This window comes from Vidua macroura, chromosome 1 (assembly GCF_024509145.1).
Source record: "Vidua macroura isolate BioBank_ID:100142 chromosome 1, ASM2450914v1, whole genome shotgun sequence".
Taxonomy (NCBI): domain Eukaryota; kingdom Metazoa; phylum Chordata; class Aves; order Passeriformes; family Viduidae; genus Vidua; species Vidua macroura.
The window spans coordinates 15,981,577-15,996,573 of NC_071571.1; the positions used below are offsets into that span (position 1 = coordinate 15,981,577).

The 14,997-nt window shown below is 36.7% G+C and overlaps 1 protein-coding gene across 1 annotated transcript in view; it reads left to right on the top strand.

The window, feature by feature from the left end:
- Positions 1 to 14,997, top strand: part of MPP7 (MAGUK p55 scaffold protein 7) — a 146,565-nt gene that overhangs the window by 78,649 nt on the left and 52,919 nt on the right. Inside the window, exons 5-6 of the mRNA XM_053990825.1 lie at positions 3,130 to 3,207; positions 8,106 to 8,186. Of these exons, the coding sequence (XP_053846800.1) occupies positions 3,130 to 3,207; positions 8,106 to 8,186 (159 nt within the window). The remainder of the gene's footprint in view (positions 1 to 3,129; positions 3,208 to 8,105; positions 8,187 to 14,997) is intronic.

Genomic DNA, 14,997 nt, shown 5'->3' on the forward strand with positions numbered 1-14,997 from the left:
GCATTCAGGAATATACTACATAAAAGTGCTGCATGCATTATGGATACATTACTGATCCAGAAGTTAGAGGTGTAAGGTAACTGTTTTTATGATGCACGTAGTAATTTTATACTAATATGAAAGGTAATCCTTGTATTGCGCATTGATTGCATCTTGGTGCAATCCACGGACCAGTGGATTTTAATTTCTGTAGGTATGTCCTTTAAATTGCAAAGATGTGAAAGACAGATGTTGTCATCTAATGATCTGATTTTAAAAATAGATTAAACTAAGAAGGGAAGCTACTGTCAAATAAAGTCAGATATTTGGGGGAAAAACCCATTCTGTATTGCATCTCGAATGGAAGTGTGCTGAAGTTGCAGTGTCTGTTACCATAAACCATAAAATGTTTATCCCTAGAGTCACTCATTGTGCTAGTACAGTAAATGAATAAAATTTTCAACCTGATGTAGCAAAAGCCAATATCTAGAACTCTCTAGTAGCAGTTAAATTTTCCTGCTTACTTGTTTAGCTTCTTGTTTTTTTGGTTAGGCAGTTACTCTCTACAACTCCTCCCTAATCAAATAAAACCTTAATGATTATCCATAAATGCTTAACTGGAACCCAATATCCACTCTTAGGAAAATAAAAATTTGTTTTCAGTAATTTCTGCAATTTCTGGCTATAGATAGAGCCAATAAGAAGTTCAGGTTACACTGTGCCACCTCTTGAAAACCTATTTTTTGTTGCATGAATTTACAGTTGTGTAACATTTTTCTCAAAGATGGGTTAAGCAAGGCTGGCTGTCTCCACTTTTTTCTTTTGGTTTTTGTTTTTGATTTTTTTTTTTTTTGGGGGGGGGTTTTTTTTGGGGGGGGGTTTTTTTTTGTTTTTTTTGTTTTTTTTTGTTTGTTTTTTTTTGGGGGGGGGTGGCTTGGTTTTTGGGTTTTGTTTTGTTTTGTTTTGTTTTGTTTTGTTTTGTTTTGTTTTGTTTTTTTGTCGGTTTTTTTATTAATTTCAGTGGTAAAAATATGTACAGGTTGACCAGGATAAAAGCAGCTCAATCAGCAGTGGCACTACTATTTTCTTTGAGAAACTAGGGGGTAATATAGGCAACTGCTTCTGACCTCAGAGCTGACAGAAGCTCAATCTGGATAAAATCAAGATGTTGTCGAAGCAATCAAAAAATGATGGTTTTGAGACTTTTTGATTTACTATGCCTTTTAGTTATTCAAGTTAACAGTCCAAGTAAATCACAAATTTCTGCCAAACTCGGGGAGCTGCAACTCCTTGTTTTGTTTAGTTTCTCTGCTTTGTGAGCTAGAAATACGAAGTTGTCTGGTCACTTAGAGTTTTGTGAAATCCAGTATGAATTACTCTAAGTAATTGCTGAGTGAACAATGTCTACATAAGTGATGTAAAATTCAGATTCATGTTCTGGAGACAGTAGTGCTTTCCATGTAGTTTCCAGATGAGAACAAATTATTTTACAATTTATAAATTAAGTGACTGTAGTGCCTTCATGCTTAACCATGATATGTTAGAACTTCAGCATCCTTTAACCAATGACATACTGAAATACTTTTGTTAAGGTTGCAGAAATGATGAAGGAATCAATCAAGACTTAGACCTTGTTATACCATATTGTATTAACATGCTCTTTACTTCGAAGAACATACAGTCTAAATGAGGAAAAATAGCTGTGGACTTAGGGTTATGAAGCACAACAGAAGACAGGAACAACGGCAAGCACAAGTGTCACTGACATGGTGTTATCTTGTTATGGACGTATTTGTGAAAGTTCAGTGTAAATTAAAAATAATGGGCTTAAAAAATGAGCTTGAAATTAAAGAGTGAGGGAGTCCTAGGCAGTGAGAGGAGTGCGTGCTTCTGGAGGAGAAGTAAGTAGAGAAAAGCAAATGTGGAAGAAGTGAGGAAGGCTGGAGGGAACACTTGGTACAAAATGGGCATGATCTGGTCAGCTCTAAACAATTTCAATGTGCAAAGAGTGGTTTGCTTGCTCTTTAAATCTGTCCGTGCTGTCTGGCATCTGTCCCACTCCTCCCCCAGCAGTGTGCTGGGGAGTGCTAGGGTATCATTGGGGATCCTATTTCCCAAGGACATGAAGGAGTCCCCAGCCAAATTCTGCACCCCATGGCCTCTGCCAGACCTCGTTTTCCCCTCCTTGCCAAGCACAGAAGTCCCTGATTTAGCTCCTTCTGCAACTCCTCCAACCATCTGGAGTTCATGCTTCCTTCAGAGCAGCAGAACTAAAGCACAAAATCTAAGAATGGGGTATATTTGCATTAGTTCAGACTACCGTTGTCTTCTTTTTTTAGATTTTAATTAATATTTGTATATCCATGTATCTTCAGGAAAATAATGTTAATGTTTAATACAGTCTTCTATGCTATTCTGAAATAGCTACAAAGAAACTTGTTAGAAGTCTTAAAATACTTTGGGTTTTAAAAGCATTCATACTGGAAAAAAATCTAAATTTTGAAATGCATAACTTATGGAGGAGGGAACAGGGTGGTGTTTAAATAATGGCGTATCCTTTCCCTTTTAGGAAGAACCAAAGCACAGTGCATCTTTAATGTTAATAATTATTCATTAAAAACCTTAACTTGCTGAAGGACTGCCTCCTTCTTTCAGATGTGTTAGAATTAATATTAGCACTCCTTTGCCCTTGTTTCTGAATTATTTTAATGATGGCAGCCGCTCCGTCAAGTTGTCTGTCAAGATGTGGGTGGCAAGCTATTATTTCACTTAATAAATCATAATTTACAGGGGTTTTTATATCCATCTTGGGGATAAACACTTTATGCTTTGTGTTTTCAGCAGCAATATAAAATGTAATTGATACTTGAAGCAATATGTTAGAAATATGGACAGAGAAAGCCAGGAGAGAAAAATCACAAATGTTTAGTTTTTCTGTGGGTTGGTCTGCATACTGAGCATTTTTTCCATCTGATTTCATATTCTTAGCACTTCAACAGAGGATGATGATGAATTGCATTTACATGATTGCTGTCTGTAGGTTACTATAAGGATGTTTAGTTACAGACAGTCAACAGACTCAACAGGGTTATTTTGTACCATTTCTCATGCTGCTAAATAAACTTATCACTTTGTTCTGTTGTCTTCCAGATTCATGAAAAACTGCATTATTATGAAAAACAGAACCCAATGCCCATACTCCATGGTGCAGCAGCCTTGGCAGATGATGTAAGTGTCCCCTGCTGAGATCACTGGTACCAAGTCTACCAAAAAAATGTCTGCAAGCAGAACTCTTCATAGTGCAAACATATGAATGTAATCCTCTGAGTTGAAATCATAAGAAGCTGCAAAGGTTTCCAAAGCTTCTGTCATCACTGGGCTTGTTGCTGATATTACTTTGATTTTTATTCACTTGCATGTTATAAAAACATTGCATCTAGGTAGCCTCTTGTTCTGCTTTAGTAACTAAGCAATAAAAATTGCAGGCTGGAACTCTACTGGGAGGGGAAAAGCTGTCAACTATTAGTGTTTTGAGAAAGTCACAGACAAGGGGAATGCTTTGGAAAAATAAAGACAAATGAGATAGCAGCACTGCTGACAGAACACGAGAAATGACAAATAATATTACAGAAATGAAGCATATGAAATGCCTAGAATGGAGGCTTGTTGAAAAAAAAATCAAAACTATTTAAGAAAAAGTACAGTAGTGATTTATTGATATTGGAGCTTTCCAAATTACCTTCATAACCAAAAAATAAATTGTAAAAGTGGTCAGCATTGATGGAGTAGTTAATTTCCTGTTACTATAATTTTTATTTTCAAGAAAAAAAATCCAACCTGCCATTTCTTGCTATTTGGTTAATTCTGGGATTCAGATGAATTGTGAACACACCTGTATAAACTATGACTGAACCTGAGGTAGGCCAGAATAGAGAAATGTTTAATAAACTGTGGTTTAGGTGAAATCCTGAAATCTTTGTTGCAATTGATGATGTCAGGTTGCTTTTTGGAAAAGGTAATATGTATTAGGATCCATTTCCAATACAGCATGTTTGAAACTTCACATACTTCATAGCTGTTTTAAAATCTTAACCATCTATTTATATAATTAATAGATTTTGGTTTTTAAATTTTACAAATTATTAAAAGTTGTGAATTGAGATTGGTAGCATTTTAACAAGAAACTAAATTAGACTTATTTGAGACTATTGAAAAAAGGATACACTGTAATTTAATCATGTTTCAGTAGGAGGAGAGCTATATCCTCTAACATACCAACTATAATAATACATTAGCCTTGACATCAGGCATATATTAGTAATATTTTTTAACCTTCACATAGCTTTGAATAGTGTTGATAGTAATTTTGAAAATTAGAAAGCTGGTTGAAATTCTCTTCATTAAGTTCTTGCTGACATACTAATAATCCTTGCTAATAATTGTGTTATGAATCTCTGGGATAAAATTCTTAATAAAAATAATTTCTTATTTTTGGATGCAAAACTTAGGTTTTGATACTTTTAGAAATGCTGAGCAATCTCATTCTTTGCTCAGACCCATTTAAAATTTATAGTTTTGGACATCTCCAAATTGAAGTACTATGTCACTCCTCAGTTGAGACACGCTGGGGCTTTTAACCCTGTGAATGTACTATTATGTACATATGGTAATATTTTTAAGTGTACTTGTTTGGACACGATGGTGTCTAGGCATCTACCTACTTCAAATGTACAGCTTCTTTTTAATAGATGCCCTTGCTTCTTCATTAATTGTGTGTAGGTGAGCTGTGGCTTTTATGGGCACTGTCTTCTAGGGTAAGGATGTCCTTTGGTGGCTGCAGTCAGGCTAGCACATTGCAGGGTTTTCTATGTTTTGGTAGCTATCAGCAAATTTTGAGGAAGCAAAATGACATGCAATGGGCTTTGTAACTCAAGAAGTTTCAGGTTTAAAGTGCTATTCATTTTTTGGCATGTTTGTCTAAGTCAACTTCAGGGATTTAAGAGCTTGTTGGTGTTATTAAACACACTTTCATTTCAATGGGTTTTAAATTACTATTTTCTCTTCCTACTGATAGTAACTGTTCTATAGTTAAAGAAGGCGATATTCTTACTAGCAAGTAGATATTTCCTGCTTGATTTTAAACCCAACTCTGAGGTGCTGCTATCATAAATAAAACTGTTGAAGGAGTGTATTCTTGTGTTATTTTTAAAGCAGATTTAGAAATAACTATTGTGGCAAGGCTTTTCTAAACATTTTCATACTCCCAGCTGCCATACCTTCTCTTTCCTCCCCACCAGGGACTTTTAGGCTGAATTTCCCATCACACATTCTGTTTGCCTCTTACTTTGGAGCAGCAGTGTCTGGCGTCAGTGATTTCATACAAATAATCTAAATATGTCTCTTGGTTCCAGGCAGGACAGTGTTAATTTTTTGCACTAGTTGGGAGAGGGCATGGTTAGGACATGGATGTTATTCCACACCACCTCATGTCAGTTCAGAGTTTGTGAAAGGGACTCTCTTCCAGGAAGAAAGGGTTTGTTCCAGTCAAGAAAAGGGGGTGGAGAGAACCATCTGGTATTGTCTATTATCAGGGAGTTTTTCCATATGAATAATTTATTTTCTTACACCTTTTGTTATTAATATTGTTGCTATTACTTATTTAGTAATAGTATATATATACAATATAGTACATTGTCTTATCACTGTTTCCATTAAATTGTTCTTACCTCATCCTGTGATCTTGCATTTGTGTTGGAGAGGAAAGGAAAAGTGGTGCATGGTTTTAGTGGGAGTACTAAATTGGAGAATACTATTCCTAAACCACGACAATATTACTGGCAGGATAGCCATATACAGCAAATAAGGCCTCAAGGATGGTAGAAAGTCTGTTCTGGAAAAAGAAGTTTCAGAACTTCCTCCATAAGCTTTCAAGACCAATCCTTGGAGCTCCCCACCTTGCCAGCCTTACTCTATATCTGGCCCTCTCCCTTCCTTTTCTTCCCCTCTCTTTAGTTGCAGCTTTTCATAAAGAGCTTGTTGACATGTTATGGTTCCCTCAAGAGATCATAGAGAAGGTTTTCAGCCAGCTTTTCCTGCAGTTTTTAGCGTAGGAGATCGCTCAGTGTCAGTGTGTCCTGAGTATTCCATGAATGGCTGCGAGTAGCTCTTTCAAATCTCAGCACTTTAACAACAACAACAATAACAAATAAAAGTACAGTCTCAACCAGCTGAGGTGGTATCTTTTTGCGAATCTGAAAACACAATTTAGTCTTTCAATCTTTGTCTTCCTCCTCTTCTATCACAAGGTATTAAATGTGCCTAAAACCTTAATGAAAATATTTGGAAAATAATATAAATCACATGAAGGAAAACAAGTTTTGAATTATTTTATCTCTGAAAATAATTTTCTAAATTGTAAGATTAAAATGTCTGTTTAAGCAGTAATGAAGTATTTTTTCTCACTGTTCTAAACCATACGTATGTGCATTTGCATTTGTACCCCCAAAGCCAATACCAGTTCTGCTGGAGTTAATACTTGTGCACAATTCATCTGAGGGAGAAATGCTGAAATGGTCATTCTGCTGAGTGGTTGCTTGTCTCCATCAGTGAAACACAAATTAATAGATTTTATTTTCCAGTGATGAGCAGTGTAATCTAAAGAATGAAAAGAGAACCAAGGGTAAGCCATGTCATAGACCTGCTGTCATTCCTATCACAGAATATTTTCAGCTTTGCAGGGCTTTTCCAACATGCAGACTCAATTGCAGTCAGATTACCTCAATATTTGGCTTTGTGTCTAAAAAGACCTTTCCTATAGACCCTATATTGACCTTTCCTACAGAGATTCTTTTCTAATCTTTTGGTATTAAGACACAAACATTCATATTAGCACCGAGGTTCTTGCTGGACATTCTTAGCTATGAATTATAGTTAAAAGTCTGTAGGATGATCGGTGATGAATTTTTGACACTCTGTTTAATTCGAAGGTTAAAAGAAAAAAAGGTATTCAAGGTATGTCTGATGTCTATAATGGCTTCTTCAATTAGATTTGTCTATTATATATAATTATGCAAAATATACATCCACCCATTTTTCTTGAAAATGTATACAAAAGGAAAGTACAAATTTAAAATTAGGTTAGACAAATAAAATTACTTGCTGCAAATAGCCAATCTTCCTTTGAGACATTTTTATGATACTGATTTAATGCAAAGAAAACAAGTGATTATCTGAAATCACATTTTGCATTATGAGCCATGTAGCTTCAGAATTTTAAACCAAAGTTCAGTGTTGTCAAATGTATTTTAGCTTTTCCTTCTCCTGGAAAAATAGTTTGAGTCTAAAATCCTGCAGTAAAATATGCCTCTTGGGTCCAAATTAGTTGAGAAGGGCATGATAAGAAAAACCCAAGATGTGAGCCAAAAAGCCATGGGATTAAAAGTTAAACTGCTGCTCTATTGTTCACCAAGCCACAATTTTGTAGTATAACCAAACATAAATTACTGATCTTGTTGTTAGGGCATAGTTTGTGCATTTTACAGGTTTGAATTGCTGATGACCTGTTATAAATTATGTTATGATTAACTTGCTTCACATTTAACAAGCTCCTTCCAGTGTATGTGTAAACATAATAAAAGGTTCAGATTGCTTGCACTGTAGGGGCACTTTGCTTTCTTATCCCAGTCCTAAACAGCACAGCTACTGTGGGTTTTTGGAAGCAGTGTGGATTTCACCACCTCATTCGAAACTGTTTTTTATAGACAGTGTCGAAGTTTGATCCAGTCATTTTTACAAGCAGTTCTTTGTCTGCACGCAAAGGACCATTCACTTAAATGAAGTGCTGGGATTTGCCCCCTTTGCTATAAATCAGAATGTGATCTGGCTGCACCATTGCCAAAAATGATTACTTGTGTTAAACTGAGCCAAAAGGCCTGGCTTAAATCTGGTCCACTGAGGGCCAGAAACAGAAGCGCAGTGATTAATGGTGTTTTCCTTCATGCTGGCTTCTGTTTGAACATGCTGGAAAGCAATAACCTTGAACAAGATAGATTCTGGGTTGTCACTGATGCACTAGGTAAAACAACGCTTTGCTAATGGTCTTTGTGTTGATTCAATCTCCCACCCAGCTGGCTGAGGAGCTGCAGAGCAAACCACTGAGCAGTGAGATCAGAGAGCTGTTGAAACTCCTTGCAAAACCCAATCTCAAGGTGAGAATGAGTTGCACCTGCAAAGTGCATTCTGCATGAGTGTGTGCATCTGCTTCCTTGGGCTGTGTGTGGGTTTGTCTGCTTTAACAAGTACATTTAAGAATGTATGCAGTGTTAATCAGAAATACCTGTGATGAAGAAACACATTAAATGTTGTCTGTAAATTATTATGCTATTACTTATTTGCAAAGGATATTTTAAAAAGCAGATTACTTTTTTTTTTTTTTGCTATCTTTTAATGCATGTGCTTCATAAGTTTGTTACAACTGTGATTTTTGTAAAAGGTTGTCTGTCATATCATTGATTGAACTGCATCATGCATAAAGAGTGCAGCCTGGTACTCAGGACAAAATTCATGATGGATGATGTTTTTAAAAATATCTAATTTTAAAAACTTTCTTTAAAACTCCTGGGGTTCTCTGTGGTGTTTTCGAGGAACTTGATACCTTTTATCTGACTATAGAACCACTGAATCACTGAAGTTGGGTGGAGGTTTTCTGGTTCAACGTGCTGCTCTAAGTAGGGTGAACACTGAGTTTACAGCAGGTTGCTGAGGGCTTTTCCCATCAGGTCTTGGAAATACAGGCCTGGGAACAAACATTCTACAAATCTTCTGTGTGGCCTCTTCCAATTCCTGACTACCCTCCTAGTGAAAACTGTTTCCTTATATCCATTCAGAACCTCCGCTATGTATCATTGTTGACACCCAGGATAATATTTTTTTCCATTGTTAAGAGAAAGAAGACCGTAGTGCTTTAGATACATATTGAAATGGTAGTTAAATGTAGCAGTTGATAAGTTGAAATGAAAACTGCAGAGTGGAAAGGAACTCCTTTAAAGACAGTTGCTCTTTTATCTTAAGTATAAATACTGATCTCAAAACCTGAGAAACTATGGTATCTTCAAAGTGCTACAAAATTTTAAAGATCAGTTACACCTGCTTTTAGATGATTTTTGCACTGATGCCCTTTCCATAGTTTGTAAAATGACAAACTGTTTTTTCTTTGAAGGGGTAAGTAATGCCAGTGGTAGAGGAGGAATTGTTGGTGCATGAAATTGCAGAGATCCTAAGCTTCTCTGTAGGTATTTTCTTAGTGATTGTCCACGTGTGCTTCATACTTCTGAAGCTTTGGTGGGCTGAGTCTGAAGACAGCTCCTTTGCCACAACTGCGACTCTCCTTCTGCTTTTCTTGTTTTCTCTCACTTGTTCCCTCACGCACTCACTCTTGCTGTCTTTTCCTTGGTAGCAGTGAAAGGCAATGTGATAATCTTAGTGGGATTTCAGGGAAACAAGTGCCTCCCCTCAGAGTGGTTAATGTTATTGAACAACTGCAGTAACTTAGCAAATGTCTTCCTTGGCTGCAGGGGGAGATGGCCAGCTGCAGGGTACTAAACCCTTTGGATGGCCAGATTGCCTAATCCTGCACAAGGTGCACAATTCCTTGCCCTGCACGGGCCTTGCAGGTGTTTGTGTTGCACCTTGCAGGTGTTCATGTGATGTAGGGGTAAGAACTGATGGTATGCAAGGTATTTTGCTTGTCCATTATCTTCTTCCCCTGCCATGCCCTGGCAAACATGCCTCAGAGTGATGGTAAATTACCACTGCTCCCTCCTCCATCAGGCAGACCAGGTGACTGCTGCATTCAGTCAGAGGCTGTAGTTGAGATTCTTCTCTTGATCCCTCTGCTCTCTCTTGGACAGAACAGGAAAGGAAGGATGTTTCTGAGACTCAGTACTTCCAGTTCCTCTCCAGAGATGTCCTAGTCCCTTCAGTTGTATCTGAGCTTATACCGTATCTTGCATAAACTTTTCTAGCCCTCTGCTATTAGTTTTATGGCTAGAGAGGGTTTCTTGGTTTTGTTCTAGATTCCTGGGACAAAGTGATGGCTAGAACAGCTCTTTTTTACATACCCAAACTTACTTGGGATAACTGATCTATCTTTTCCAATGATGTTCCATAGACTTTATCTAAAAACATATATGGCTTAATTTGGGATTGACTTAATGTGGCTGTACATTATTTTGCAGGGGAAACTTTCCTATCCTGACCAGACTTATAACTGCCATGTTAGCTGGAGCTAGGAGAGCTTCCACTTTCCTACAGCTCTGCTCTAATGTTTATGGCATGATGAAGGATGCTTAGGATTAGTTTACTGCACCACATCACTGCCTCCACAAGTCTGATCATGCAAAGGGACAAGTCTAGCAAGGTGTTTATAACTTTGCAGGTTTGGTTAATGGGCCAAAAAAGGCTGGGAGAGGTTTGTAATCATGTCTGATTAGATAAATATTTCTGTATTTTAACTCTGTATTACAAAATTCTTTTGTTGAATATATTTCTGAGTGTTTGCATCTGATGAGTAAAACTTTGGCAAGTTTGTGGTGCTTGTCATTTTCATTCACAGAGTTTTCTAAAGAAGAAAGTAGTTTCTCTGAGGCAGTTATATTTATCACACCTGAGATTTTCAAAATGTCCTAGAAGTAATTCCAAGGTTTTGTCAGGTGCATTTTCTTCTAGAAAGAAAAATAAATTGGGCATTTCTAGTCTGCTAAAAACTGCATGAAGTATCCAGTTACAGAGTGGGGTTTTTTCCCTGCTCTCAAATGTGGCATCACTTACCGTAATTAAATGAACTAATAATGATTGTGGTTTATCTTTTCTGATTAAAACAGAACTCTGGAAGTAGAACAGAGCACGTAGCTCTGGGAAATCAAGTGGATTTGTTTAACTGTGTGTTAGACATTTCATTTGCGTTCTGGATTTAAAATATAATTGTGTAGCTCTGTGGGCACAGGCCAGCCACACTTATTATTTTTAATTTTCCGCACTGAATAAGGACTTAGGGTTTGCATTCTTTAATCTTGCTTTACCTTGTTAAAGATATCAAGAAACAGAATATTATTTCCATACCCTAGAACCTAAATCCAGTTGAATACGCTATTTTATTTTTAAGCAGACCAGAAATTAGCTCTTTGAAATAGAAGTATAGAATAACCTGAGTTGAAATGGACCCACAAGGATCATCAGAGTTCAGCTCCTGGCCCTGCACAAAGAATCACACCATGAGCCTGAGAGCATTGACCAAATATAGTCTTGGTGCTGTGACCACTTCCATGGGAAGCCTGTTCCAGTGCCCAACCACCCTCTGGTATCCAACCTAAATATCCCCTGACACACCTTCAGGCCATTCTCTCAGATCCTGTAACTGGGCACCACAGAGATGAGGTCAGTGTCTGTCCCTCCTGTTCCCCTCGTGGGGAAGCTGTTGACTTCACTGAGGTCTCCCCTCAGTCTCCTCCGGGCTGAACTGACCAAGTGACTTCATCCACTCCTCATACGGCTTCACCTCCAGACCTTTCACCAGACAGAAACTGCACTTTCAGAAATCTAAAATACATTTGCAGAGAGCTGGGCAGGCGGACTCAAGCCTGATCTGCTGGTGTTTCAAATCACCCAAATACATCCTCACAGGTCCAAACACCATTCTGACCAGAGCTACACAGCACTGCCTGCAGCCTGGCCTGGCCTGGCCATGAATATATATACCTATAAGTTTTCCATCTTCAAGGTATACATTTTATTGCAATTTAATAAAAACAACCAAACAAAATGCCCATGCACCTCACACACAAACACAGCAATGTAAATTTCAATACATTTAGTTCTGATTATTTACTGTCATTTTAACTTTGACATGATAAAATCTTAAGCTGTTTTTAAATATGAAGACTAGAATATATAGTTGGGATATACATGAACAAATGGTATTTCTGATTTAAGATTTGTTCAGTCCTGTGAGTGCTTCTGCACGAAATATGAATAGCATAAAGAAACAAGTATTCTCAGCTTTAGTGGTTTATAATTTGGCAAAATTTACGGAACTTAAGTGGCAGCAAAAAAGAATGTCTGTAAAGAGGAGAGTTGTATAGAATTCTGAAAATAATGACAAAAATTTTTTGAATTATGATGTATCAGGTAGACACCAGTGAAATTGAGAGTGGTGTCTTTATAAAAATTCGGAGTTTTTATGAATCTGGAAGTATTGCTGTTGAGAGCACTAAGCTTTTTTTTTTTTAATTCTCTATAGACAAAATATTTTTCATTGTCATGCAATTGTGTAAATTGGAACATTTAATTGGAAGACTAAGATTCAAGATTCTAACAAAAATACACCTAAAAGGGAATTTCATTTTGTCTATTTAATGAACAGGTCACAAGCAAGTTAGTAAAATGGTCTTATCTGTTAGTAGGAATGGAAATAGGAAGAAGCAAAGTGGTCACTACAGTAATTCTGTCAGTAACAGGGCAGAAGTCCACCAAGGAACACTGTTAAAAAGGAGATGTACAAATGACAGATGATCAATCTAAGAATGAAAGACTTTAAAACTTCCAAATTCTTTTCCACATTTAATTAAAAACTATCTTGAACAACTAGGTATCAGTTCCTTTTCTAACAAGCTGGAAAAAGCTGTGGTTTTTTTGGGATGGTGCCATAACAGAAGAGCATAATTGTTATTTATTTTTAAAATTATTTGAAAAACTGAGACAAATAACTATAGGAATTAACATTTTGGGCACTTACTTTATTGCTGTGGCTGTACAAAAAAGACTGTTAAAGAATGAACCATCTCTTAGTCCATTGTACAATATTATCCCAATTACACTAACTTTGAGATATTCAGATCTAAATAACATTTAACTTTGTCTTTATAACAAAGTTAAGCATTGCTCTTTATAGCAATTTGCTCTTTATAGCAATTACATTTGTGATCATTACATAGCAAAATAAGCAATTTACCATTTAAGTTAATCTCTATTAGGGCAAATTAAGTGTGTTTTTAATTATATAAAATATGTCCTTTGTGGTCATTGGTGTAATGGGCAGAACAATAATAATTTCAAAAGTTAATGCCACTGTGCTAAAACTACTCTGAAGAATGTTTATGCCTTTATGACCTGGAGGAAACAAAGCTGTTCCAGTGGTGGTTCTGCCTCTTTCAGTGGAGTTTAAATTCTGTTTATGTGTGCTGGAAGGTTTGCCAGCTGCTAGTCTGAAACATAAACCAGGTACCTAAACAAGGGCACCCAGCAGGACTGTGAATGAGTTCAGTGCCTCATGCTTCACAAGAATGTAAAGTATTTGGGTCACTTTGGGGCACTGTACCTATAGCCGAGAGGAGCAAGAGGTGGACATGCAGTATTTTTGTTGTCTTCTCTTTTATTACTATAGAATGAACAGAATTTTGGAAGTTAACTTTAAGATTACTTGCAGAGTGAAGGGAAAACTGTGCTTGTATGACTGGGAATGTTACTGTTCATACAAAATACATATTCTTTATTTTAAGTTGGGGGGTGGGGGGTTTAATTGCTTTCAAATGGCAAAGATGCATACACCAGCGAATTGCAAGTAGGACTTAAGCTTGCTGTTTTATTTGCAATTCATTTGTGGTACACTTGACTTTCAGTTCCACAAAATAATTTACATTTGTAAATATTTTCATCTAATTTTACCTCTTTGGCTTTCCTTCAGAACAGAACTATGCATTAAACAAAACTAAAACTGCAGATAATGGGGCCAGGACACTTTGTTCTTCATATTCAAATGAAGATTGCATTTTCAAATCAAATTCTTGTATTTGATGAGGTTTCTTTAAAAAAAGAAATAGTGCTTCTTTGAACATGAAGCATACCTTTAATATTGTCCTGTCCTGTTCTGGTTTTCTTGTATTTGCTGGGAAGTATGTAAATTCTACCCTTTCTTTCATAAACAACTGCTGATACCATCATCCCTGCCATCTGAGGCTTACTAGACTTGCATAGTGGTCCTACTGGACTGTTAGATCAAAGTGTGGCTTGTTCTGTTAAAAAAGGAAACATTTTAAGCCTTTATCAGCAGAGCCTTCTAAAGCTGCACAGTAACTGGTGAGAATCAGCAATGTAAATTAATGTCCAGGAGACTGTGGGCTTTTTTCTACAAGAACTTTCACATACAAAGCACTGAGAGAAAATATTGAGCTATAATAATATAAAACAAAATCCATTTTTGCTTTGAAAAGTTCATGAAGCATTTCATGTAGCATGTAATTAAAAAAAAATAAAGTTAATCTAAACTTTGTCTTCTTTCCAACATTTCCTTTGTAATTAGACCTGCTGAAGATTTTCCGTCAGGGCTTTTTCACTGAGCTATGTGTTTTCTGCAAAGTCAACATTTTCCACTGGAAATGGTTGGGATTTGCCTACAACTGTTCAGGTTTTGTTTCTGAAGAACTCAAATACAAATTTCAGGTCCGTTAAGATCTGAGCTACATTTGGGCTGCTACTGTATCCTAGGCACTTGGGGGACGTTTTGGCCCTTAGAGACCTGTCTTTCCAGCTGTACCGATGTTTTCTACTTTGGCACAGGTCCTGGGAGACTGTTCTCCTCTTCATGAAATATTTATGGTTACAAATGGTAACACAAACTACAGTATCTATTCTAAACTACAGTTTAGGAAGCATAATTTCCCATGATCTTTAACTATTTACTCATCAGTGGTCTGCAGGATGTACTGGTAGGACTGGTTGTAGGAATTGTGCTCGTATATGAAGCGATTTTACTATACAAACATTTTAGATGTATTAGTATGGTGAGCTGGAGTACAATGAACTTCATATGTCAACTGAAAAGTTGCCTACATAATCCTTACTTGCAAAATCAGATGCCATTAATTTGTAAACCTACAAGAATGTGCTTGATTTTTGATGGTATGCTGTGAAGCATCAGCAGGGAGATAAAAATATTTTTTTTTCCCCCTGAGTAATAGATGCAAA